The 25,724-nt window shown below is 35.5% G+C and overlaps 1 protein-coding gene and 2 long non-coding RNA genes across 3 annotated transcripts in view; 2 read left to right on the top strand and 1 right to left on the bottom strand.

The window, feature by feature from the left end:
* Positions 1-16,616, bottom strand: part of LOC135193581 (uncharacterized) — a 28,986-nt gene extending 12,370 nt beyond the window's left edge. The window contains exon 1 of the long non-coding RNA XR_010309307.1: positions 16,487-16,616. This is a non-coding gene — a long non-coding RNA (uncharacterized LOC135193581). The remainder of the gene's footprint in view (positions 1-16,486) is intronic.
* Positions 4,256-12,611, top strand: LOC113397947 (uncharacterized). Its single transcript, XR_010309323.1, has 5 exons — positions 4,256-4,438; positions 9,849-9,895; positions 10,441-11,765; positions 12,032-12,202; positions 12,501-12,611. It is a non-coding gene; the product is annotated as an uncharacterized LOC113397947 (long non-coding RNA).
* Positions 16,617-22,159: 5,543 nt separating the features above from the next.
* LOC113397949 (SREBP regulating gene protein) lies at positions 22,160-25,578 on the top strand. Its single transcript, XM_026636480.2, has 4 exons — positions 22,160-22,544; positions 22,624-22,768; positions 23,146-23,297; positions 24,995-25,578. The coding sequence occupies exons 1-4, from the start codon at positions 22,371-22,373 to the stop codon at positions 25,193-25,195; spliced, it is 672 nt and encodes a 223-aa protein (XP_026492265.1). The 5' UTR covers positions 22,160-22,370; the 3' UTR covers positions 25,196-25,578.
* Positions 25,579-25,724: the final 146 nt, after the last annotated feature.

Genomic DNA, 25,724 nt, shown 5'->3' with positions numbered 1-25,724 from the left:
TACCTCTCGCATATGATGGCACATCATATCGCATACTTTATTAATTGTTATGGGGAAATATACTTTAAGCGGGAACTGTACTCTCTTGAAATTAAAAGGGTATTCTGATGGTATCAAAGATACTCGTGGAATATACACTATTTCTCCTTTAGTACAGTGATAACTGTAAGCTATGACATTACAATAGAGAACCCTTAATATTAGTCTGGCGCCGTTGCATAATTTTTGAGGTCTTAAATTCCTCAGTAACATTATTGGCGCGCCAATCTCCTAACCTAAAAATGTCGGGCTTCAAGACTAACCTATATACGAAATTTCACCCTCTTAGGGGTAGAATATGCAGAAACGTTTAAATACACATTTTTAATCAGTACCTATCTCTGAAAAAAAATTTCATGTTCCTAACTTAAAAAATGACGGACTTCCATACAAACGTTCAACCCATATTTCACCCCCTTAGGGGTCGAATTGCCAAAATTCCTTAGTGGGTGTCTACTCAATAAAAAGATCCTACTCAACAAATTTCAATGCCCTAACTTAATGCTCGGCGATGATGAATCAGTCTTTTTTTTTGTATCTTGATTGAGTAGTGCTGTTGGCCCTACTGGCCTTTACAGCGTCACCGAACGTTGGGGCGAGTGTTAAAACTCTGCCTTAAGGTAAACCCTTTTGGGCTCGAGAGTGACGTTCGTCCTGACGGTGTCTCCTATAAGATCGCACCTCGGCTCAGAACGTAGTCGGTGGGGTATGAATTTAAGCACTGATAGAATTTACTGACGTCACAGCCGCCTCCGTGACGTCGCTAGTCTGTGTCCTCGCTGTCCTCGTCCAACACTGTGAGTGTGAGTTGTGTAGTATGGTGGTTTTCCCTACTAATGGCGCGTTTGCGATAGTGAAGCTATCGTCGTTGTCGTTCAGGACGTGCATAGGTCGACTGAGTCTGTTAGGTAGATTACCTCTGATGGAGGTGTATTGGCAAGCTCGTGCTATCAACGGATTGCTGTGTTGTTTTGCTCTCTCGAAATACGCTGTGGAAAGTATTTTGATATGTTTCGCGATGAAGTCGATGTCAAAGTCTTTGTGAAGGATGTTACGAATGTACCACGGGGAGTACGTGGCGATGCGAAGGAATCGATTTTGGATTACTTGAATTTTGTAAATTTGGGACGCTTTGATGCCACACAGGCAAAGACAGGGCTCGCATAAGTCATGATGGGACGAATGCAGGCTTTGTATAGTGTCGTCTTATTTCTAAGGGACATTTTACTCCGCCCGCATAATATCACATACAGTCTTCCTAGTACGAACGCTGCTCAGTTGCGGACTTGCGTTGAAATTTAATTTTCTGTCTAGGGTGACTCCTAAATATTTGATTTCCGATTTCCACGGTATCGGTTGGCCGAAAAGTTTTATGTCTCCCGGTTTGCCCTGGTTCCATTTGATGTAGCCGGTGTTCCTAGTGAAGTGCACTGCTACGCTTTTGTCGGGGTTTACCTCGATTCTCCATTTCCTAAACCAGTCGCTTAGTGCGTTGGCTGCGGATTGGAGTCGTTTTGTGATTACCTCCATTGAGGTCGATGCTGAATATAATGCGGAGTCGTCCGCGAATAAGGCTAGGTTAACCTTTTGTGTGACGTTCGGTATGTCATTGGTGAAGAGACAGTAGAGAATCGGGGATAGCGCGGAGCCCTGAGCGAATCCAGCCCTGATGGGGTGTGACGAGTACAGGGCACCTTCGACTCGGTAGCGGAAGGTGCGATTCGTCAAGTAGTCCCGTATGATGAGAACGAGTCTGTCTGGCAACCCTAGCAAGTGTAGTTTATATAATAAAACATAGTGCCAGACTTTGTCGAATGCTTTCACTATGTCGAAGAATAGGGCCCCTGTGGAGGTGGCTTTACCGACGGCGAAACCTTTTAATATGTCTTCCGTTAAGCGGTGGACCTGATTGACGCACAAGTGGCCGGCTCTGAAACTGAACTGTTCGTTTATCATAATTTGTTTGGCCTGTACGATGGCCTTAATCCTAGCTAATATGATTCTCTCGTATATACGTAGCTTAGTAAGCGCGCGGTGGGTCGAAGAGTCCTGCACCTGGACTCTGATTCCCTGCAGGATATTTTTGGCCTTTGTGTAGTGGATCCGGCGTTACACTAGGATGTCTGAGATCCTTGGCCATTGTGCCTTGTCCTGAATGACGACAGGCGGCGGTAATTTGGTTGGTTTTTCGGCCTCGTTGGCCTTCGAGGACGCTGAAGGCGTTTTCGGTGTCGCGGGGCGTGTGAATGGTGCTTTTGGTGTCGCAGGGCGCGAGGAGTGTTTCTCGGACGGCGATGCCGGCGGCGGAGGGCTCTTCGAGCGCGGGCTTCTTGCCTTCCTTTTCGCGGATTTGGAGAGGACGGGCTCGAACCCGTCGCTCTCCGCGTCCGAGAATCCCATGTCGGAGCCGACGGCCGACCGAGTCGCGAGACCTCCCGCCATCGTTTTCAGATTCAACCTCCATGGTCGAACCGACAGGTGACGTAAGGTAGGGCGACCGATTTCCGTCGACTCCGACGGTGGGCCCTACGGTTTTCTCGATGTTGAGGGCGAAGTTATTTAATACGTAGACCATGTCAGATTAAGTAAGAAATAAATAAATAATTAGACAATTACAAACAAGGCTTACACTATGTATTGTTTTAATCAATTCTATAATTTAAGTTATTTTTGAATTGTGTTGATAACATTGATATTAAATAAGAGGGTACTTTGACTTTTCTGTTCATTATTTGTGAGTCACGTGATTTGTAGTGAGGCTTATATGAGTGATGGAAGCTCGGTACAGAACAACTCCCCACTGACTAAGTTCTGAGCCGAGGTGCGATCTCATAGGAGACACCCTCAGGACGAACGTCACTCTCGAGCCCAAAAGGGTTCACCTTAAGGCAGAGTCTTAACACTCGCCCCAACGTTCGGTGACACTGTAAAGGCCAGTAGGGCCAACAGCAATACTCAATCAAGATACAAAAAAAAAGGTACAGAACTCTTTTCACTTTGATCCTGGACCAGCAAGTTGCTGCTAACATTTAAGGTACGATATAATTTTGTGATATAGTATAATTGTTATTGCTTGTTAAATTATTGATGAATATATGATTTGTGTTTTTGCAATTATCAATATACAAAGTTAGTATTATATATACAAAGTTAGTATAATTGTATTTAACTAACATGACTGTATTTTTGGATATTGAAAAAGAATAACTACTGAGTTTCTTGCCGGTTCTTCTCGGTAGAATCAACATTCCGAACCGGTGGTAGCTTTACTTTAAATAGTTTGTTAAATGACGATTCCAAAGTGCTTGTAAAAATCTACTTGAATAAAGTATATTTTGATTTTGATAATGGCTAAATAAATATTTGTGTTTCATATATAATATTTTATTGTCTTATAACCTTAAAATATAATAAAGAAATAGAAATTATCTTAAAATATCCTGACATAATGTATTAAGTCTCTATAAAAAATCTAACAACCACGTCCGGGAGGTGCTGGTAGAGCAGCTTTACGAGCTGCTCTTTGCTCAGCATGCTAACGGGGTCCATTTTGAATGGCCCTTGAAAAGAAAAATGTTTGCCTCCCTGCCGTAAGGCAGGGAGATGAGTGCCTACGGTGTGATCCCTATGTGGAATCTGCCCGTCGGTGGCAGAAATGTGTGCCTAATCCTATCTAGTGTGTACCTATTATATTATCCTTTATAGTTCCTATATATATCCATTATAGTATCCTATCTATGTGTGTGTACCTATTATAAGTGTACTTACTGGCGGACGGTGGCGGCTTGCTAAACTAACACGGAACTCGCGGTTACGCGCACAACACTTATTCCGGTCTTGCACAACACTGACACTGAAGTTACGGTTTGTCACTGATTGGGTGACCCTTAGCAACACAAGGATCGGTCGGTCGGTGGCTCAGGTAGGCGAGCGAGTAGGTCGGCAGGTAGTCGTACCCGACTACAGCTTCGGCGGTTGGTGATAACAGAGTATCGGATATCCTCGGTAGAGACATCCGCGCGGGGCGAATGTCAGAACAGGAATCCAATGAATGAATCAGTCAGTCAGGACTTGTTATATATATAGAAGATCATAAAATATAACTTATGTAAAAATTTTATATAATCAACAAAAGCTCTTGATTCTTTAGTCTAAATTTAGAGTCACGACTAAACATTCCAGTATTAATTTTTCATTTTATTCCAGTTACGACCCGACCGCCGACCGGCAAACACCACGCGCACTATCGCATACGCGCAATTTAAACGCGCTCCCTGAGTATTCAAGAGTGCATTGTTTTCGTATAGCTTCGTGTAAATCAGTGTGTTTTTTATTATTATGGAGTATTTAAGAACAGTATAATTTCATATTTTAGTGTGATACTATTTAAACATAGAAGGTATGATATATTTTTGTTTTCATTGTCAAATTAATTTTCAAAACATTTTTTATCTAAAAGTACTCTGTTAACCATCTATATACAAATATTGTGATGTTTGTAGATTGGATTAATATCTTTAGAAAAACAATAAGTTCAATAAAAAAATATTTAAATACTAGAAACTGTTTAAAGTTAATTATTGATGGTCGTGCACTTATTCCTGGCGTTCGAGCAATGTTATACCTATATATTTATGGGAACATATTAAAATACAACGTGTTTTTTGAACTGTAGATTGATATTTACTGCAAACAGCATTTTTTCTTGTATACGTTATTATGACCACTAAAACAAAGTCTGTCTAATAACAATGTCCGCTGCATATTGACAAGTGTTTTATATTATAGTCCAGAGTACTACGCAGTATATGACAGTAGGATTATAAGTGTTAGATAATATAATATTACGTATGTATGCACACATTGACTTATATGTATAATTGTATACTACTATACAAGCTATTCAAAAATAAATATATGTCATAATGACGGAAAGAAATTGATAGGAACGTTAGTTCAGTGATTTTAAATGTTTCTCAATTTATAGTTTTATCTTTAAATGTCCGAATTTATTAAGAATACAAAGAAATTGCTGCTTTCGACAACTGTCAGCTCCTTTCGGTCGCTCAACTAAAGGAGTTGTGGTCAATTGACCGTAACTGATTGGACAAAATCTCAGTACCAGACAGCGAGTTTTTAAGTAACTTATACATAATATATGTCAATGTGTATAAGTATATTTAATATTCTTAACGAACGAACAAGATAAGAATCCGCAACATGAACGACTCCGTTGTCACTAAACAATAATTGTAATAATCGGCTGAACGATAGATAAGTTCGTTTTATGTAGTTTAGACAGTTAAATAAACGCACATCATAAAAACTCGACCTTGACATTCCGTTTAATCTATATCAGATTGCACTAGTTCGTCAGTATTTGGTCAGTATATTAAAAGAAAACGATCTTAATTAAAACATACATACATACAACATTCTAAATTAAATTATAATATTTTGATATTACAAACGATTTCCGACCCTGTGACAACACTTTTTTTCATTGTGTAGTGTTGCATAATGTACATGCAAACCATCCTACGAGTTTAGTTTATCAATTTGAGCTTTTGCGTTTACATTGATTTAAAATATCGGATAGTGAACAGGAAGTTACACTAATAATTTCATCATTATGGCTTAGGAAATTTCTGTTGGACTACACTTTGGCAATCCGTGAGTAAATAAACATATTAATAATATGTAATTAGTATAAACCAGCCGCAATACTTATTTTTCCTTGACTTTTAAAGCTATACCTTATAGCTGAAAATGTTTCTGTTATTGTACTAATATTCGTCAATCTCGTGTAAGCCATGGATAAATGAATTGACTGATATTAAAATCGTATGTCATTTTTGTTTCGGATTGTACCATATCTAAGTCATAAACATAAATAATATAAACATAATCAGCCTGTAAATTTCCCACTGCTGGGCTAAGGCCTCCTCTCCCGTTGAGGAGAAGGTATGGAGCGTATTCCACCACGCTGCTCCAATGCGGGTTGGTGGAATACACATGTGGCAGAATTTCGTTGAAATTAGACACATGCAGGTTTCCTCACGATGTTTTCCTTCACCGCCGAGCACGAGATGAATTATAAGAAAATTCAGTGGTGCCTGCCTGGGTTTGAACCCGAAATCATCGGTTAAGATGCACGCGTTCTAACCACTGGGCCATCTCGGCTAATCTAAGTCAACATATTTATAAAATAGTGATTAATGACTTGCAGAGCCTACTTGTAACATCCTCTTAAACCTAACATGACATAATTTTTTAGCATTACGTACGTAAACTCTCGATAGTATTCCAATCGAAGAAGGAATGAAGATAAACAAACCTTATACATATTATAAGAGTTACGTATTCCACGCGATTTTCTAATAGTTCTACGACATTGTGCACTGCTAATAATTCGTGATTAATGTATCTTTTTTAATAAAAAATTAATCCGCTCTACTACTTATATCCACTTAATTATACTCGCAAAGTTCCGATAACAGTTTCGTCAACTTTCAAAACGCCATATTCTCGCCGATCCATAATGATTGTAATTGTTTTATATCTATTATATTCAAGCTTTCAACCAATTATATCACTTTAATCCTGTTATGGTTGGAATACACTGTAGATGTTATTATTAATATGAATTACACTTTTATATATTATGATATAGTAACGGCGACGTTTCTTTTACTACATTAAGTTTCCATTCAAATGTAAATTATTTTATGACCCTTTAATAATAAGTAGATAAACTATTTTGTAAAATTTACTAAAGATTTGCACGCGTTTTATGACTACACGTAATGAATAGGATGGGATGGTGCATCCGAACGATCTATTCTTCTATTGTTGAACTAAAAAAACACAAGTTAAAATAATATCTAAAGTAAGGACCAGTTACGTAGAACCATAGTATAGAATAGTATAGGTATATAGCTTAGATTGCAATTTATTATTTGTTTAAGTAAAATGATTTAGGACGGATATTGTGAAATATTGCATCAGCCGAGGATGCATTATAAATCCATTAGCAATGTAAATTATTATTGGATTTGACTTCAATCGAGAAGTTAGTCTTAATTAGAAAATAATTTTAATTATAAATTCTAATTTTAAATAAATAATTTTAAGTAATCGGTTTTTTTTTCAACCATCGTACTGCTACTAGCGTAATTAACTTAAGTCTGATGCCCAATTTGGCTGTTTATGTTTACTTATTTTAAAGTTTAAAAAAAAAAATGATGACATATTCCCAAAATTCAAAAACCACCACCTACCACCGATTCGGAAATGCCAAATTAGGACCATTATCGAATCATATAATTTCACTATAATGCACTCAAAGACAAACAAAAAAAGATAAAAACTTGTGTGTCACATCTGCGCGATCGTCTCGGCTTAATCACTGAACTAACCTCCCCTCCCGCCTTCTTTCGCTTTTCCGTCACTGTGAACAATTTTCTCTTTGAACAGCTTGTCTAGTAATAAACAGTCAATGGTAGTCGACACTTGAATCATGTCACCCAAATACATGAACAATTATTTAAAAATATTATTTTTAAATAATATTATTTCAATGAAGGATCACGTTAAAGATATTGTGTTAACACCCTGGACTTCGAAGAAGAAACACAAAGACCAAATAAAGACAATTAAGTAATTAAAGAACAAAGGAACATTTCCAGGTACCGCTTTTACTGCACCCCACAACTACGTTTGCCTATAAAAGACTTTACATTGAAGAGAAGACAAGATTCACTTACCGGACAGTAGAGTGGTTTGGGTATATAGAATTTATCAATTTAGTTAAATATTTGATAAACAAAATGCTTTTAAAAGAGTTTAATTTTCAAAAAAAATATTGTGCACCGAACGTTAGTCTCAGCAACGTAGAAAGTTCGCCAAATTAATTCAAAGTATAAACGCATTCGTAAAATCCCATTCAACCATCTGGACCAAGTTTCATGAAGTAGCTTAATATTCTTTGCTGAGGACTACAAAAATAAATGCGTCAGTAGTAGAAAGCGGATGCTGAAGACAATAATCAGCACTAATTTGGTGTAAGTACATGTACACAATACATGATTAACGGAATTCTGGATTTAAACAATTATGAAACACTTATAAACTGAAACAATGATGAGTACTTCTATATGATAAATTCTTCGTTATTTAAATTAAATTATATTAATATGGAGCTCCATACTCCATGTAAGGTCCTAAAAATCTCGATTTGTTTTATGTCGTTCTGCCATATTATTCTTTACATAAGTAGTGTCACCTATTATATTTCACATAAAATATCATACCCCGTAATCTTTCTGTTAGTTTTACTATACTAACAGTTAAATATTATTATCGTTCTTAAAACATAGAATCTATATGCCATAATTTGCCAATAAACTCACTGTTTATTGGAGTCATGTTTTGACTACGATTTGACACGCGACGCGACGATTACCAAGGGAAAACGAAGATTTGCCGATTTGTGCGTAATGTTCCATACGGCGCTTTCAGTAAACGAACTGCAGCGCGGCAGACTTACCTCTCCATTGATTACCGAACAATACTGGTGATGGTTAGCACACGAGTGACTTAAAATTAAGTTAACATAATACTTCATGTGAATTTTTGTACATGTTAATGATATTCATATCGTTTCCTAAAGTACTTTGAGTGTCAACTATGCATAAATTTAATGTGCTGGGACAAATAAAGAAATAGGCATAAGGAATATGAAATCGCCCAACTTTTATCGAATACAATACTCTTTCGTTATCCTGTTTCACTATCGGCTGCTTTTGTCTAATTTCCTATAAATATTTATATTCATTCTAATTTTGCTCAGCAAGGCAAGATAGTATTTCAAGTCCGCCCATCGTCTAAGACTATACAAGGCGCAAATTCGGCCTCACATGGAGTACTGCTTTCACCTCTGGGCGGGTGCTCCCAAGTACCAGCTCCTTCCATTTGACCGTATCCAACGTAGAGCGGCCCGAATTATCGACGATCAAGCCCTAGCCGAACTGCTTGATGCTTTGGCTTTGCGTAGAGATGTTGGATCGCTCTGTATCTTCTACAGAATTTTTCATAGGGAATGTTCCGAGGAATTGTTCGGATTAATCCCGACTGCTGAATTTCACCTTCGAACATCTCATCAAAATTCCAAATATCACCCGCACCACCTAGATGTCCGAAAATCCACAACAGCGCGATTTTTAAGACATTTTCTGCCTCGTACAACCACTCTTTGGAACCAGCTCTCGCCGGCGGTTTTTCCGAACCGATACGACTTAGGAACCTTCAAGAAAAGAGCGTACTCCTTCCTGAAAGGCCGGCAACGCACCTGCAAGCCCCTCGGTGTTGCAGATGTCCATGGGTGGTGGTAGTCACTTTCCATCAGGTGAGCCTCTTGCTCGTTTGCCACCTAGAACATAAAAATATTTATATATATCTAAATCGCAGTAATTCATACTGCGATTTAGTTTATATATACCAATATATGGTTTGACTGGATTGGTTTGATGGAGATAATTCATAAATATCTTGTTCTCACTAGCTACCTAAGGTTATGATGATATTTTTCGATTACGTCCTGTGAATTTCTAGCATTAAAGTCGCTTCCTTTGAAACAGTTCTTGTGTACATTAGGTTTGGTACCTATCCTAACAATACCGGAAGCCTATAATTGTAAAGTTATTTAGTCTATAATGTACACATTTTTAATTTGTTATTATAACGATTAATTGTAGAAAATAAAAATGTTTAAAGTTTTATTTGCATTTCACATTTTTCTTTTGTTTTAGAAATTTGGCACATAAATGAATAATGGAACTACAAAATACAGATAATGGTAAGCACTACAAAAAATATTTTTTTAGATCTTAACCATATGTTAATGTTGTTTATATATATATTTAAACCAGAGAATGAAATTAATAAGCATCAAATTTCACCGTGTTGAATATACTGAGCCGAGATGGCCTAGGGGTTAGAACGCGTGCTTGCGTGCTTAATCGATGATTTCGGGTTCAAATCCAGGCAAGCACCACTGAATTTCATGTGTCATAATTCATCTCGTGCTCGGCGGTGAAGAAAAACATCGTGAGGAAACCTGCATGTATCTAATTTCAACGAAATTCTGCCACATGTGTATTTCACCAGTTCGCATTAGAGCAGCGTGGTGGAATATGCTCCAAACCATCTCCTCAAAGGGAGAGGAAGGTTTAGCCCAACAGTGGCAAATTTACAGGCTGCTAATGTAATGTAAATGTTGAATATACTAATTCAACACAGTGAAATCTTTTCTCTGAATTATGCACCATTATTTTTATTTATCTCTCATACCTAACAGAAAAGTAGTAAGTGCTGTAACAAATACCTATAATTCCTTTTCAGATATTGTTCGGCAAATGTCAACATATAACTTTAATGCGCCTATCAAAGTAACTTTAGTTTTTGATGAAGCAGAAACTAATGAATTGAATAAATCAGTTGAAAACCGCATGGAAAATTGTTCTAAAAGTCCTGAAACGCAATCATTGCAAACAAGTAACTTAGAATCTCTAACAAAATGTATTGATGACTTTTATTCTTCAAATGTTTGTTTTGATACTATGAACAATATATTTAACACGTTTGAAATACAAAACGAGACCGAATTTTTTAGGTCTAAAGATATAAATCCACATAACAACAATGTCGTCTCTAATCAAGGAATTAACCACAAAAGACCTAATTGGACAGCACAGATAACGACACCATTTCCAAAAGACAGTATTGTACAAAGTTACACAAATAATAACAATCACCAACATTCAAAAAATTCAACAATTATGGATTCAAAAACACATAAAACAAATATATTATATTTATTAGATAAAGTATCTTTTAATTTGATAGAAATTTCAAAATGCTATTATTACACCTTTTTAAATAAACCACACAACCATGCAACATTCCAAAAAGCAAAGCAATATTATGAACATTTTAAATACAATCATTTTTATTTTTCGTACCCTACAGTCAACTCTCTTATAATACCGCTAGAAACACATCCAACATTTATTGAAAAGTATATAAACAGGACAATAGCACTTGCCTATAGTAAGTCTTGGTACAACATTTCAAATGATTTTTTAGTCAAAGTAATTAGAAATATGTTAGATTATACCAAGTACAGAAACAAAATAGAGTCTAAAAGCAATGATCAAACACGGAAACGACCTTCCACTGCCACATTTAATAAAAAGGATACTCCAAAATCTAATTCTGAAAATGTGAATAGTAATAAAAAAAATGAAGACAATGATTTAATAAATATTTTGTCTTGTGGCCCTAAAGATAGAGAAATAAAAATAAGTATTAAGCCAAATATTCTTAACCGTGCTCATAGTTGTATAATTACAAGCGATCGTATAACTAAAAGGCCTAAAAAAGACAGCTTGTGCAATTCCGAACTGCAGAGGACTATAACTAAAGACAATAATCACCATGGGATAAGTAGAACACAAACTACAAGACATTTTCCAAATGAAAGTATGTCATTTGCACCACAAGAAATATTGTCTCAAAACAACTTACTCTACAATGAACGAGATGTTATCATAGTAGAAAGTGACGATGTGAATGATAATCATCTTGCAACATCAAGATCATCAGTGTCTAGAGACAGTGGTTTTAACAGCCCTGTCAGTACCATACAATATTCTGAAGACCAAGTGGTAATTATTTTTATTTTCTAAATGAAGATCAATTATCTACATATATTAACGAAACATATTAATCGGCTTATATAAAACATATTAACTTTTTATATTCTTAATTATAATTTATATCATATATTTTGAGTAACATATAATAAAAATTGATTTCACAACCTCTTAATCTATCTTTCTTCTCCAATTCCAATGTTAAGAAAGTATATTTATAAAAAAAATTCAATGATCCTTTATGACTATGATATAAATAAAAAATGTCTTTATTTCAGGGTAACTCAAGGAACGGCTTCGATCTATTTATAAGTCCCTCTTTGCAACATACAACTACAATGAATCCTGTCGGCCTCGCACAACCTAGTAATTGCAAAATTTGCTGCTTAACCACGACTAATATGTGCTTAGGATGTTACGGAGAATATTATTGTACTTTAAACTGTCAGGTATTGTTCCACTCACTCTTAGCTCATTTTAAGACTAATTTTAATAAAACCATGATGTATAACAAACAAAGCATCGTAAGTGTATCAGAGTGCTGCCTCGTTGGTTTCGTGGCCAATAAAGCCTTGGATCACAAGGGTCTTGGTTCAGACCTAGGGTCGGGTCATCAAAAAAGTAATTTAGTTTTACTTTTGAAAAATTCTAGATAGGGGCAGTATTTAGTCTCATAGTATATTTGTTCAGATTGTTAGACAAGTAAATAATGAATAATAAACTAATAAAATGTTTTTTTCATTTCAGATGAAAGATTGGCATCGCCACAAGCTAACTTGTAGAAAGTAGATTCGTTTTAATGAAAATACAATAAATTTATTCAACATAAGTATTAACAATATTTTTATACAAAAAAAAATCTCAATAGAATAAATGAACACCGTTCATGTTGATATAATTATGACAGTTTTAACTTTATTGCTCCAATATTGAATGCGTTTTAAGTATTTTTGTTAATCTACATTGTATATATGGATCTCGGTTTTTATTAATTTCAAAAGATTTTGTCACTATATTTTCTATTGAGGAAATAAATATTAAATCACTAAATGTCATTGAGACGAGATTAAAAATTGTGACTGCAAATTGAAATAATTATTATCGTCTTACTTTTTTTTCAATAATCCATCGACATTTCCATCGAATTTCCTATCGAAACTAGCTATTCGTCGCTAAGAGGATGGATGGCTTATTAGAGATAGGGACGCTCATACAAGTCGTGCTTACCAGCATTTTTATAAGTTTCAAGTTACTCTCGGATAGACGAAGCTATCTCTTAGTAACGTCATTCGCGTATCTGTCAAAATTGGCCCATAACTTTGGTGTTTGTTGTCAAGTACCTTAGTAATTTGTAAACAAGATTTTATTGACATAGTTGTTATGTTTCGTTATTTACTCTACAGTAAACCATATTCACGCAATTTTACATTAATACTAATTAAAAATAATTATTACTTGCTCATCCGCAAATCGATTTTATTTAACCCTTAACTACCCAGTATGCTTTTGTAACGTAACTGACCAGTAATGTCCAATGGACTCATTTAATATTTTAAGGGTATTTGAAAGAAAAGAAAAATAAATGTCAATTTCAGAAAAGTGTTTTTAATTGTATCTTACACATTTACTATTTAATCTATTTGCTTTTTTTTCAGAACGGATATTACATATATTTTTTATAGAGTGCTCTGCCCACATATTGCGACTGCACTTGTCTCAACACTGCTTAGATGTTCTGGATATTTTTAAAGAGCATATATGACATCGCTTCTTTTTTTTGCAGTAGGTTCAGATTGAGAAGCTCGTTGTTATGTAGTAGGATGTGTAAGTGATAACTCTCAGCCCTTTTTTGTTTCATCTCTATATATTAGGTGTCACCAACTCAGTTGCGACTTCTGGATGTTCTCTTTACATTGGTTTCAAGTAGAATACAATATTATCCATATAATTAGAGATGCAATCCCTACAACGTCTTTAATGTTTTGAAAAAATGCAACCGGTCATCTGTTTATTTACGCCGAACTGTATATTCATGACTCATCTGATCAAGTGTATCCTTGGTGGAATTATAGTACAAATTTATTTCAAATGTATTCTTATTGTTCACATCTATTTCTTTAGTATGATGCACTGTAGACAAGAAAATAACAGCACGGTTTTTCTTTGGTATGTACCAATGATACCAATATCATACTTTTAGAAAAAGTAAAGATATTAGATTCGATGTCACGTGTTCTGTTGGGTTGAAAAATTGGAGGTATACAGGCCTTATTTTTCTCATAGATTCAACTATTGTGAGACCATTTTGTGCCAAGAATTTTGCAACTTCAATGCTTGTAAAATAATTGTCAAAAGTAACGTTTCTGTTACTGTAAAAGTACGGTTCACATAAATTAGTTGAATATAGTGTACGCAAAATTAACCCCTCTATTTTGTTTTTTGGACGCTTGACTATTTCATTTGTATTTGTAGCAATACACCTGTACGTCATCTGTACGTCGCTAGCCACTTGTTAGCCACTCCAAGTGCACACCACATCTGTACGTCGCTAGCCACTTGTTAGCCACTCCAAGCGCATATCACATCTGTACGTCATCGCTTGAAAAACTGTTAATTTGAAACATGATGATATGCTCTGAAAGGAGTTGTTTTTTTATCGAAGAAACTTTTTGTATATACACACGTAACATTTTTCTATTAAACATTCCACGATTTTACTTGGTGGTAGAGCTTTGTGCAAGCCCGTCCGGGTAGGTACCACCCACTCATCAGATATTCTACCGCCAAATAACAGTACTCTGTATTGTTGTGTTCCGGTTAGAAGGGTGAGTGAGCCAGTGTAATCACAGGCACAAGGGACATAACATCTTAGTTCCCGAGGTTGGTGGCGCATAGGTGATGTAAGGAATGGTTAATATATCTTACAGCGCCTTTGTCTATGGGCGGTGGTGACCACTTACCATCAGGTGGCCCATATGCTCGTCCGCCAACCAATGCTATAAAAATAAAACGATCCTACTCGCTACAAAGCAGAAGTTTTATTATACAGCCCCCTAAATATTTTATGTTAATTGTAACCATTGAGTGAAGTGATATCTTCCACGTGCGAAATTATATGATAATGATATCTACCTACGCCAAGTAATGTCTCGTGTATCGAAATATACCTATATCGTAAATAAATTATCTTGATTGGTTAAGCGAGTAGATAAAAGCGATACTATGTTTTTATTAAATTGTTTATACTGTGGTTCGCTCCGACAAAAGACAATAATCTGCCGCTTTGATCGAAATATAGCAAGTACCTACCTAACAGTATCTATGTATAGCCTATTCCAATGGAAATAGGAAAAAAGATAAACAAACCTTTGCACGCACGCTTTTGTTTGTTTTGTTGTTTTATTTGTTCTAGTATTTATAAAGCAATATACATATTTGTTTTGACATATGACAATCTTGCATGTTGGATCTATATTTCTGTGTTTTAGGTGACGTTTTCTGATTTTTTTTCAAAAACGACGCATTGTAACAGACTCAAATACATCTATCATATACGAAACTTTGTTTCCACAAACACGATTTTATGTTTGTGTATGTCATAGGACAAAGTGAAGAAATACGCGAAATTATAGATCAAATAATAATATCAAATCTTTTTATACAGTTATCTATTTATTATACACTCTATTGCCTACGGAGTCTCTATTCTACGAGGAATTATCAAAAAATAATCTATAACCAAACTAACTCGGAAATCGCGTTTGACTCGATTGTATCATCCTTTGATTTAGCCACTCCAAGTGTATATTGGTATATAAACGTATATTGGTATATCTGTATGTCATCGCTTGAAACAACAAAAAACTGTTTACTTATTTGAAATAGATGAAATACTCAAAATGAATTGTTTTTTTCGTCGAAAGTTTTGTTACAAACCCGGTTTTGGTATATACCCGCAACTTATTTCTCTTAACATTCCATGATCCTACTCGCTACAAAGCAGACGTTGTATTATACTGCCACGCTCCTCTAAAAAACTATAGGTCTCAATTCATCAACGTCACAATTTAAAAACTTACATTTTTAAAAATAATTATACATTAGTTTATATTTTTATATTCCTTTGTGATATCTATCTTTTGTTTCCGAATGAAAAGAGAGGATCAATTTGATTGTCTCTAAAATTAAGCCCCAATTTAATTTAATTTAAAAAATATTAAATATTTGGACATATTTTTCATAGCTTTTATTTATTTTGTCCAACTTGTTATTAAGCGGTTTATTATTATCGCCATAGCTTCTAGTCTTTATTTGATACAAGTTAATCTCTAAATTTATTTAACATCATAAGGACATCCGGTATAAATAATGAATTGTGTGCATCACTATATTATCAGCATTTAGTGAGGCTGCGTATAAAAATAATGAAATCATTATTCTAAATTAATTATAATAATGAATATAACAATATAAGTTAATAACTCCTTTGTGGGATACGTTCAGAAATATTCAATTGTCAAGGAACCGGCAATAAATTAAGTAGTTACATTTCTCTTTCATTTCAATTACTGAGTTTACGTCAAGTTTACGTCAATAAACACAATTAAATTTATCCAGCTTGGAAATCAATAAATACTAAGTCCACGTTTTTTTACGATTTCATATGATCTTGTATCGAGCCATATTTATTAATGTTTACTGTGGATTCTTATTATATAAACTTGTAGCGGTACCTCAATGCACCGCACTTAGTGTCGGAGAAATGCAAACACCGTTTGATTCACAGCCAAATGCCGACAAGCCGACGCGGTCCTTTTGTCGGTTCCGTCCCGCAACGATGCCGTTTGTCCTCGCCGACAGGGATTCCCGCAGCACTTATCAATCGCGCGTCCGACCAACACCGCCCGATACCGCCGGTGTCGGTATCTTTTGAGCAGTTGCCGCCGCGATCATATATAACGCGTACACGCGTTCTACAATGAGTTCACAGTAGCGCCTCGTGTTGAGCACATGATCCGCCTTATATTTTACAAACTTATTAATATTAACTGTACAATAATTGTAACTATTCGCAATAAATAATTTATATTTTGGGGTAAATACTGAGTTATCAATTAAAACCCAAAGTGGTGACCCCGACGTCTGGACATTTTAAATATTAAGCCGAAGTAAATTTTCTAGACTTTCATATCAATCAGCATGGCACATTACCTCTGGTAGAGAAAATTTATACTATCACGCAATTTACACCTCCAAAAACGATTAACGGCTTAAGAAGATTTTTGGGCATGCTTAATTTTTACCGTCGGGTCATTCCGAACGCTGCCACAGACCAAGCACCCTTACACGCCATGCTATCTGAACCTAAGGTAAAAGGTACTCACCTACTAACCCGGTCACCTGAACTTTTAGCTGCTTTTGATAATTGCAAGGCTAATATCTCCAAGCGTACTCTCCTAGCACATCCAGTCATGAATGCACCGCTCGTCCTTGTGACCGATGCTTCAAACACGGCCTTGGGCGCAGTGCTACAACAATCAGTTAAAGGAGAGTGGAAACCACTAACATTCTTTTCAAAGCAGCTCAATAAGGCTCAGCAACTGTACAGCGCATATGATAAAAAAATACTCGCGATCTATGAAAGCGTCAAGCATTTCCGGTATATGATTGAAGGTAGACACTTTGTCATATATACTGACCACAAACCTATCACATTTGCATTATATAAAAACAAACAAAATTGCTCGCCTAGGCATTTCAACCACCTAGATTTTGTGTCACAATTTTCCACAGATATTAGATACATCCCCGGAAAATACAACATCCCTGCGGACACACTGACGCGCATCGAAGCCGTAGTTTTTTCACCAACTACGTTGGAACAGCTAGTCTACATACATACATAAACAGCCTGTAAATTTCCCACTGCTGGGCTAAGGTCTCCTCTTCCTTTGAGGAAAAGGTTTGGAGCATATTCCACCACGCTGCTCCAATGCGGGTTGGTGGAATACACATGTGGCAGAATTTCGTCGAAATTAGACACATGCAGGTTTCCCCACGATGTTTTCCTTCACCGCCGAGCACGAGATGAATTATAAACACAAATTAAGAACATGAAAATTTACTGGTGCCTGCCTGGGTTTGAACCCGAAATCATCGGTTAAGATGCACGCGTTCTAACCACTGGGCCATCTCGGCTCACAGCTAGCCTACTCACAACAAAACGATGCCGAACTCCAGGGGCTTCTTCACAATAACTTAATAATTTAATGATGATGATGATATTTCACTACCTTTACCTCGTCCCTTCGTAACAAAAGAGCTGCGAAGACAGGTATTTAACTCCATCCATTGCATCAGTCACCTTGGAGCAAAAGCAACTACAAAAATGCTAACAGACAGATTCGTTTGGCCATCCATAAGAAAAGACTGCTACATGTTGGTCCGAACATGCAAAGTTTGCCAAAAATCAAAAGTATATCGCCATATATCTTCACTGCTAGGCGACTTCAAACTACCTCAGGCACGATTTAGCCATGTACACATTGACTTAGTTGGGCCGCTACCATCTTCGAGGGACTAAAAATACTGCCTAACCGCTATCAACAGATTCACAAGATGGCCAGAAGTAGTACCTCTGCGGGATATAACTGCCGAAACAGTGGCTAAAGCATTTTATGAGATATGGATCTCACGTTTCGAATTTCCGCAAACTATAACGACTGATAGGGGACATCAGTTCACTTCTCTTCTTTTTAAAGCGCTTACAGATCTCTGCGGTGCCGAGCTGCCTGCACTGCAACCAACGGCATGATCGAGAGATTTCATCGCACCCTCAAAGCAGCCATAATGGCTCAAAACGACCAGCATTGGACCAACGTTCTACCTACAGTCCTGCTGGGCATGCGAACAGCCTGGAAAGAGAAACTAAAATGCTCTGTCGCTGAATTATTCTACGGTGAGCGTTTACGGATCCCTGGTGAATTTTTACACCGATCTGACATTAATAATTTGGAACCTTCCGAATTTGTGGCACAACTAAAACATAACATGTCTCTCCTGAGGCACCAACGAGCTTCTCGACACTCACAGAATCCTGTTCATGCACGAAGACCTCAAGACATGTAAGCAAGTTTACCTGCGAAAGGACGCTATGAGAAAAAAAAATGTTTATTAAAAAAAAAAAAAATACAACATTATACAATGAGATGTCCGGTGGTACCCACACTAGGTATTCCTGTGTCGCGGGTACCTATTGATAGTGATGAGAAGAGCACTAGATCCACCATACTCAGGCCCTTACAAAGTCCTGAGCAAAAGAGACAAAACTATCAGTGTGGAATAACCATCAGGGCCAGTTACAGTCTCAATAGACCGAGTGAAGCCTGCTTACACACTTGCAGATTCTACGCCTCCCGATGACAGTCAACATTCGGTAAAAACCTCACGATCGGGGCGTCCAATTAAACCTCCTTGTCGTTTCGCAGATCTTCCAGTCTTCAAGGGGGGTGGTGTGGCGGTACTGCTTAGTGTCAGCAAAATGCAAACACCGTTTGATTCACAGCCAAATGCCGACAAGCCGACGCGGTTCCTTTTGTCGGTTCCGTCCCGCAACGGTGCAGTGCCGTTTGTCCTCGCCGACATGCATTCCCGCGGCACTCATCAATCGCGCCGATCAACACCGCCCGATACCGCCAGTGTCGGTATCTTTTGAGCAGTTACCGCCATCTTTTGAGCAGTTGCCGCCGAGATCATATATAACGCGTACACGCGTTCCACAACGAGTTCACAGTAACGCCTCGTTTTGAGCACATGCTCCGCCTTATATTAACTGTACAATAATTGTATGAAATTAATATAGTCTTATTTTTGATTTACAGAAAATATTTTCCATGGAGCATGTTCCACTTCAATACATTCTTAATTTAATGGCTTTTAGTTGTGCTGACAGGACACAGATTATTTCGCCAATGTCACGTAGAATGACGAAGACACAAATAAAATCTATCGGTACGGTTGAGATAACAAAATCAATTTAACTTTGAAAACAAGCATAGTAGTAGTAATTACCTTGTTAATCCTAGAACAACACAAAAATTAAGTTAATATCAATTAAAAATCAATAAAATATAATCAATGAAAAATAATTGTTAGTATTCTAAATAATGGCACTCAATTGGACTACACACAAACGTCAACATTCATGCAACATCTATGTGTCATAAATGGGATAAAGTTGTTCAAGACAAACAGGATATAGGTTGCGGAGCCGTCGTCTAGACAACATTAACACAGCGATTGTCGAAATCTTATTTTAAGTAGGTGAGTAGTTGTACATGAATAGCCGAAGCGTAACCGGCAGACAGTGGCAGTGACCCAACAATCAGCGTATAGTAAGACACAATTTAGATGTAGCATCGGAAAATTCAATAAAACCGATAATTGCCGATTTAAACAACCAATAGAAATAGCTCCCTAACGCGCCGTTCGACGGTATTCAACGCTATAGATTCTCGCCTCAGTTCGACCCGAGACAGCAACGGGATTGTAAGTGAGTGAATCATTCCGTACACTGCATGACTATTTAATGGTAAAGGGGATATTATTTATTTTTTGGTATATTCTTAAATATTAATCACTGAAACTGGGTAGGCCGTATAAAAACCAAAGTCGTGAAATATTTTTTCACCATTTATCAGTTTATGAAACGAGACAAAAATATAGATTTTGAGGAAAATAACTTTCAAAACATTCAAACTATATACGTATATAAGCGCAGTTTTAAAGGACAATTAACAACAACTTTTAACCAACTTCAAAAGCTCGGAAAAAATTAAAAACGTCGCGCAAATTTAGATTAAGTTTTGATTATGATGTCATCAGAAGGAAGGTTTTTATCTCACCGAAAAAAGGTAGCCCATGACAAAATATTTGTTAACAATATTAAACATTTTCAATGACAGTCGAGAAAATGCGGAGAATATTACATGAACTGGGGTTTACCAGATTGGGTAGCAGTCTTAGCATATGACTCTACCGTCTCATTCCCAAGAATACCTGAATGACATGGAATCAAGACTAGCAAATCTTGTAGACCTTGTTAATGACAGAATAACAGCAACAGTATTAATATGCTGGCTGAGAAGGGATAAAGCAATTTTTGAGAAGAAATTGGAATGCAGTAAAAAATCCAACTCCCAGCGTAACCATCACTTCCGTCATCCCTCAAACAGGATCAGGATCCAGGGATCAAACGAGTGTCAGAGATGGGAATAATGATAAATTCAAGAGTTCATATTAGGTCTTAGGAATATTTGGATTGAGAGCACAATCATTAGGAGAAGTAGACAATTGCTAATGTTGTATTGATGAAGATACCATTTCCCAAGTGGGGATTTTGGGCGAGGATATTGATAACAAATCAAATTAAATTCCTTTTTTCAATATAAAATAATGCTTCTATATTGAATAAAATAATTTGATCACTTACTTATTGATTGTCAAATTAAACATGACCATCGGTTCGGAAAAGATAATACCCTAACCTGAGAAGAATCGTATTGCGATATGATAGGATAATAACAGTCATTAATAGTTTTCCTATTCAGTCGTCTGATTTTCATAACTTCACCACATTCAGAAGCTCGAGTGATGTTGCGAACCCCTTCATCATCCAGTCCACTGGAATACCCTTAAGCAAACTCATTCTCACAACATTGAATGTTGATACAGTAAATTTACATTTGCACATTCAATTCAACAATACGGTTTGCTAGAAAGGTATTTTCCGCTTGGGCTGTTAAAAAATCAACAGATATTTTATTATTAACACCATCATTTATAATACTACTAATTTTGTGAGTGTGTAGGGATTGTCGAAATAGTAGTTCCCAAAGTAGAGTCAGTGTCTTCCCGGGACACATGAACGATGAAAGGATTCTTGTCGTTGTCAGAATAAGATTTAGGAACTTTAGAGCAAGATGGATGAGTGTATATCGGTGAAATTGGATTTGCGGTAGTCGGATGTATTATAGTTTTTTGTTTTATGTTGGGGTCGGAATTAATAGAAACTTTATCGTCTTGACGTTAACGAGAAACAGAGAGAGAAAGATGGAGCACAAATATCGGGCCACCTAGATCAGGGTTTTCAGGGTGAAATCTAAAAAATATTAAATTACTGTAAATACTTACAATATGTAAAAATGTTAGTAAAACCATTTAACCCAAATATTTACTAAAACACTATTCGCAATAAAATATACTCCAGAACTAAAAGTAAACACTCAAAATCTCTTAACACGGGTGTGAACCAGCGCTACCGCTGGATTAGATAACGCAAGCGAAAAAACAGCTAGTTCCAAGAATTAATTATTATAGTAGTTGGCAACAATAACATAGTGTCATTGTGAAGTTGTCAATATCACTGTCGGAATTTGAGTGTTTAATGTTTATAAAATATGTTTTAGTATTTTATCCTAGTTTCACCGTATATATTATTCAATTAATTTAATATATTTATTAGTTATAAAACTGATATTTGGAATGGGACACACATTATTATAATGGAAATATACATGGAGAAAGTTTCGATAATTACGCCGTAGTGGGACTAACAAAATGCTAATATGTATTCCGTCTTTCTGTTTTTGTTTTATTGAAATAAAAGGGAAATCCTTATTACATTTGAAAATGTGGTACGCAGCTTTATTACGATTTATTCGAAGACGATTAGTATTGGGTATAATATTTGCGTCATCTTTAACGTATTGCATTGTTAGTTTCTTAAAAGAGGTTAGTATAAACAGTTGTTCTCATTTGTTTACAATTCCACATCTACAAGATTATTTATCTAGTAAATTAATAATTTCAGGGACACGGTAGAAATATGGTTTACCAAGATATATCTCTTGAAAAGAAACCATTTGTATGGAGAACACTTCAGGAGCATAATGAAACCAATGAAATAGCATGTAGAAATTCACTTCAAGGCAAATCAGTTTTAGTTGATGACCGAGGTATTAATAATTTCTTAATCAAATTATTATACATTACATTGAATTTTTTATGTTCCATACCATCATTATGGAACGCAGTTTGCAATTTTTTACATTACATTTTACATATGTACTAAAAGGTATTTAACTAAATAAATATTTTGTAACCTAACTAATCATGCACCAACATAACATGAATGGTTATGATGTTTCTAAGTCCACAACAAAGTCAAAAAAAAAAAAAACAGCCTCATGTAGTAGCACAATACTAAATATTTTTAATATCTGATAACAATATGTAATGTAATAAAATGTTTATGTGATAGAAACATTCTATTTGTGATTTAATTTTAAAATTTAGCTATCCTTGACTAATATAGTTTTTAATATCATTTGAGGTTATATATGTCAACGGGAAGACTTAGCCAAGAATGGTTGCTGTAACATAGAAAGTGAAAACACAAAGCGGTATAGCTGCAAGTCATGTAATGAAAGCAGCTGTTGTATTATGTTTGAATACTGTGTGTCCTGCTGCATAGATCCTACTAAGGTGAGAGTTTTTCTAATATGCAATATATGTTGGTCCGAAAAAACACCTGAACCCATACTCAAACACTCTCGAGTGTCAAAGAACTGTTAAGTTCCTAGTTCCAGTTTAGAAGTTACCTTTAAAAACATAAAATCATTAGCCTTTTTTGGGAGATCTTCTATATCAACATATTAGTATATATGTACTAATAATCTATATTAATAAATGAAAATGTTTTTTATGTTTCCTAAACTTATAAACTAATATACATAATTGTTATAACAAAAGATGCACCGCATTTTTGAGAATGTTTTAGTATATAATACATGACTGAATTTGTATTTTGGTTGTATATATATATTATGAAATAGGTAAGTAAGTGGTCACCTCCAATCATTGACATTGGCACTGTGAGAAATATTCACCATTACTTACGTTGCCATTGCCCCACCCGCCTAGGGAACTAAAATGATATCTCCCCTGTGCCTGTAGTTGCACTGGCTTACTTGTAAAACCTACTTTCCGTTTGCATACTGTACAGAGAACGATTTTGGGCAATGGTATACGCATATATAATAAGATACCGGGAAATATAATAAATTTACCATTTGCAAAATTTAAAAAGATTAGTAAGATATTAAAAAGTTTAGATATTATATAAAAAAAAATTAGTGTAATACATAGTGTAAAAAACACTAGTAGTTTTGTTATAACACATCTTACATAACTTTGAACTTGTATAATAATAATTGCATAAATACTTTCCGTACAAAACAAAGCATTATCATAAAACTTGTAGGAATTGACTTTGTTAATTAAATAAAAGTAATATAATTTATAATAGTCTACTTTTCGAAGTTAAATGTGATTACTGCGTCTTATATATCAAAGGAAATAAGATATGTTATCTGTTATCTTTAGTCATAGACATGCATAAAATACTATCCCTATACAAATTCATTAATAATATGGATAACAATATTTCAAGTATCTTTTTTTGTTTTTATGATAATTATTTACCACCTATCGGTATACCGCGAAATTTCGCGTTTAAAAAAAAATTATGGTAAAAAAAAATCAGTATCAAAAATGTTTTTTGTAGAACTTTTCTTGAGGAACAATCGGACATATAATATTTTCGTGTTAACCATCGTCCGCAATGGAAGCTTTCAAGATACACGACATAGTCGACGAATATCATCATGAATTCAGTTTAATTTATTTAAGTAATAACCTAATATATAGCCTATAACCACCTGTAATAACGTATCTTCAGAACAGAGAAATTATTTTCTAAATAAAATAGCTGTAGTTCCGGAGTTTAACACAAACTCACATAATTCGCACTCTCGCTTTATATTGTTTATAAAATTATGCTTTAGAGGTTACTTATACCTAAATATTATATATTACTTACCAAAGTACGCGTAAGAAATATATTTATTAGATATTGGTCATTGATATGGCGATGTCCTGCTGACCTATTTAGGCCACACGATCATTCTCAATGAAGATTAGCCAACTGTCAAGATCACGTGGTGCACAGATGCAACCAGAGAGTGAGAGTTTAAGCATAGTGCCAATGGCTATATGTGCTTTACGAGGCACGGGGATGTAAACTTTACCAAGAGAAAAATCGAATAACTTTTCACTGGCCCAACTTGGGGCTTAATCCCAAATATTCGGGTGAAATAATTACTCGTTTCTTTGTGTTTCAGAGAAGTATGCTTCAAATTGTACTTTCAAAACTCTCAACGGACGAGAATGTGTTATTTCATTCAATAACTGATGATTATGAGTTGTGTATGACGAAGTGTCGCACCAGCTCTCACAGTGTCCTACACGAGAATTCCTACAAGAATCCAGCCCATAAATATTGCTTTGGCAATGGAGTGTTGGAAACTAAACCACCCGATTAGCAGTTACTACTACGGATATTACGTAGGACTGTGCAGTTAAGTGTTAAACAATTTGCCTGAGGATTATACAATTATATACATAAATGACATTTTGTGCTTAACCACGACATTTATTAGGTTATACTTGTTTCGTATTTTACCAATAATATATCCACGTTTATTTTGTTTTCCAAAACAAACTATGAGGCTTTTTGACGTGAATAATTTTATATATTAGAATAACAAATGAATAATAAAAATAACAAATACAATTGTCAATTTAAATTCTTATATTAAAACTTTTTAATTTAATTATGTAATCAAGTATTTTACGTACTTACCTATCAAATAAATGTTGAAAATTGTAACCGGTTAAAAATAAGGAATTCCAACAAAAGAGGTTGTTAAAATATCATAGATAAAGCATATGTTGTTATGTAATATGATGAGAAATACGGAAGCCGTTAAAATTCACACCCAAAGTAATGTATTTTCGCCTCAGCAATTTGTTGTAGTGAAAAAATCCTCGTAAAATTATATTGAGTTGTCT

This window comes from Vanessa tameamea, chromosome 13, assembly GCF_037043105.1.
Source record: "Vanessa tameamea isolate UH-Manoa-2023 chromosome 13, ilVanTame1 primary haplotype, whole genome shotgun sequence".
Taxonomy (NCBI): domain Eukaryota; kingdom Metazoa; phylum Arthropoda; class Insecta; order Lepidoptera; family Nymphalidae; genus Vanessa; species Vanessa tameamea.
This window is presented reverse-complemented; position numbering and strand designations above follow the sequence as displayed.

Coding starts and splice junctions, on each gene's coding strand:
- LOC113397949 (XM_026636480.2), top strand. CDS start 22,371: ATGCTAATATGTATTCCGTCTTTCTGTTTTTGTTTTATTGAAATAAAA. Junction 22,769..23,145: donor AGTTTTAGTTGATGACCGAG/GTATTAATAATT, acceptor ATATCATTTGAG/GTTATATATGTCAACGGGAA. Junction 23,298..24,994: donor GCTGCATAGATCCTACTAAG/GTGAGAGTTTTT, acceptor TTTGTGTTTCAG/AGAAGTATGCTTCAAATTGT.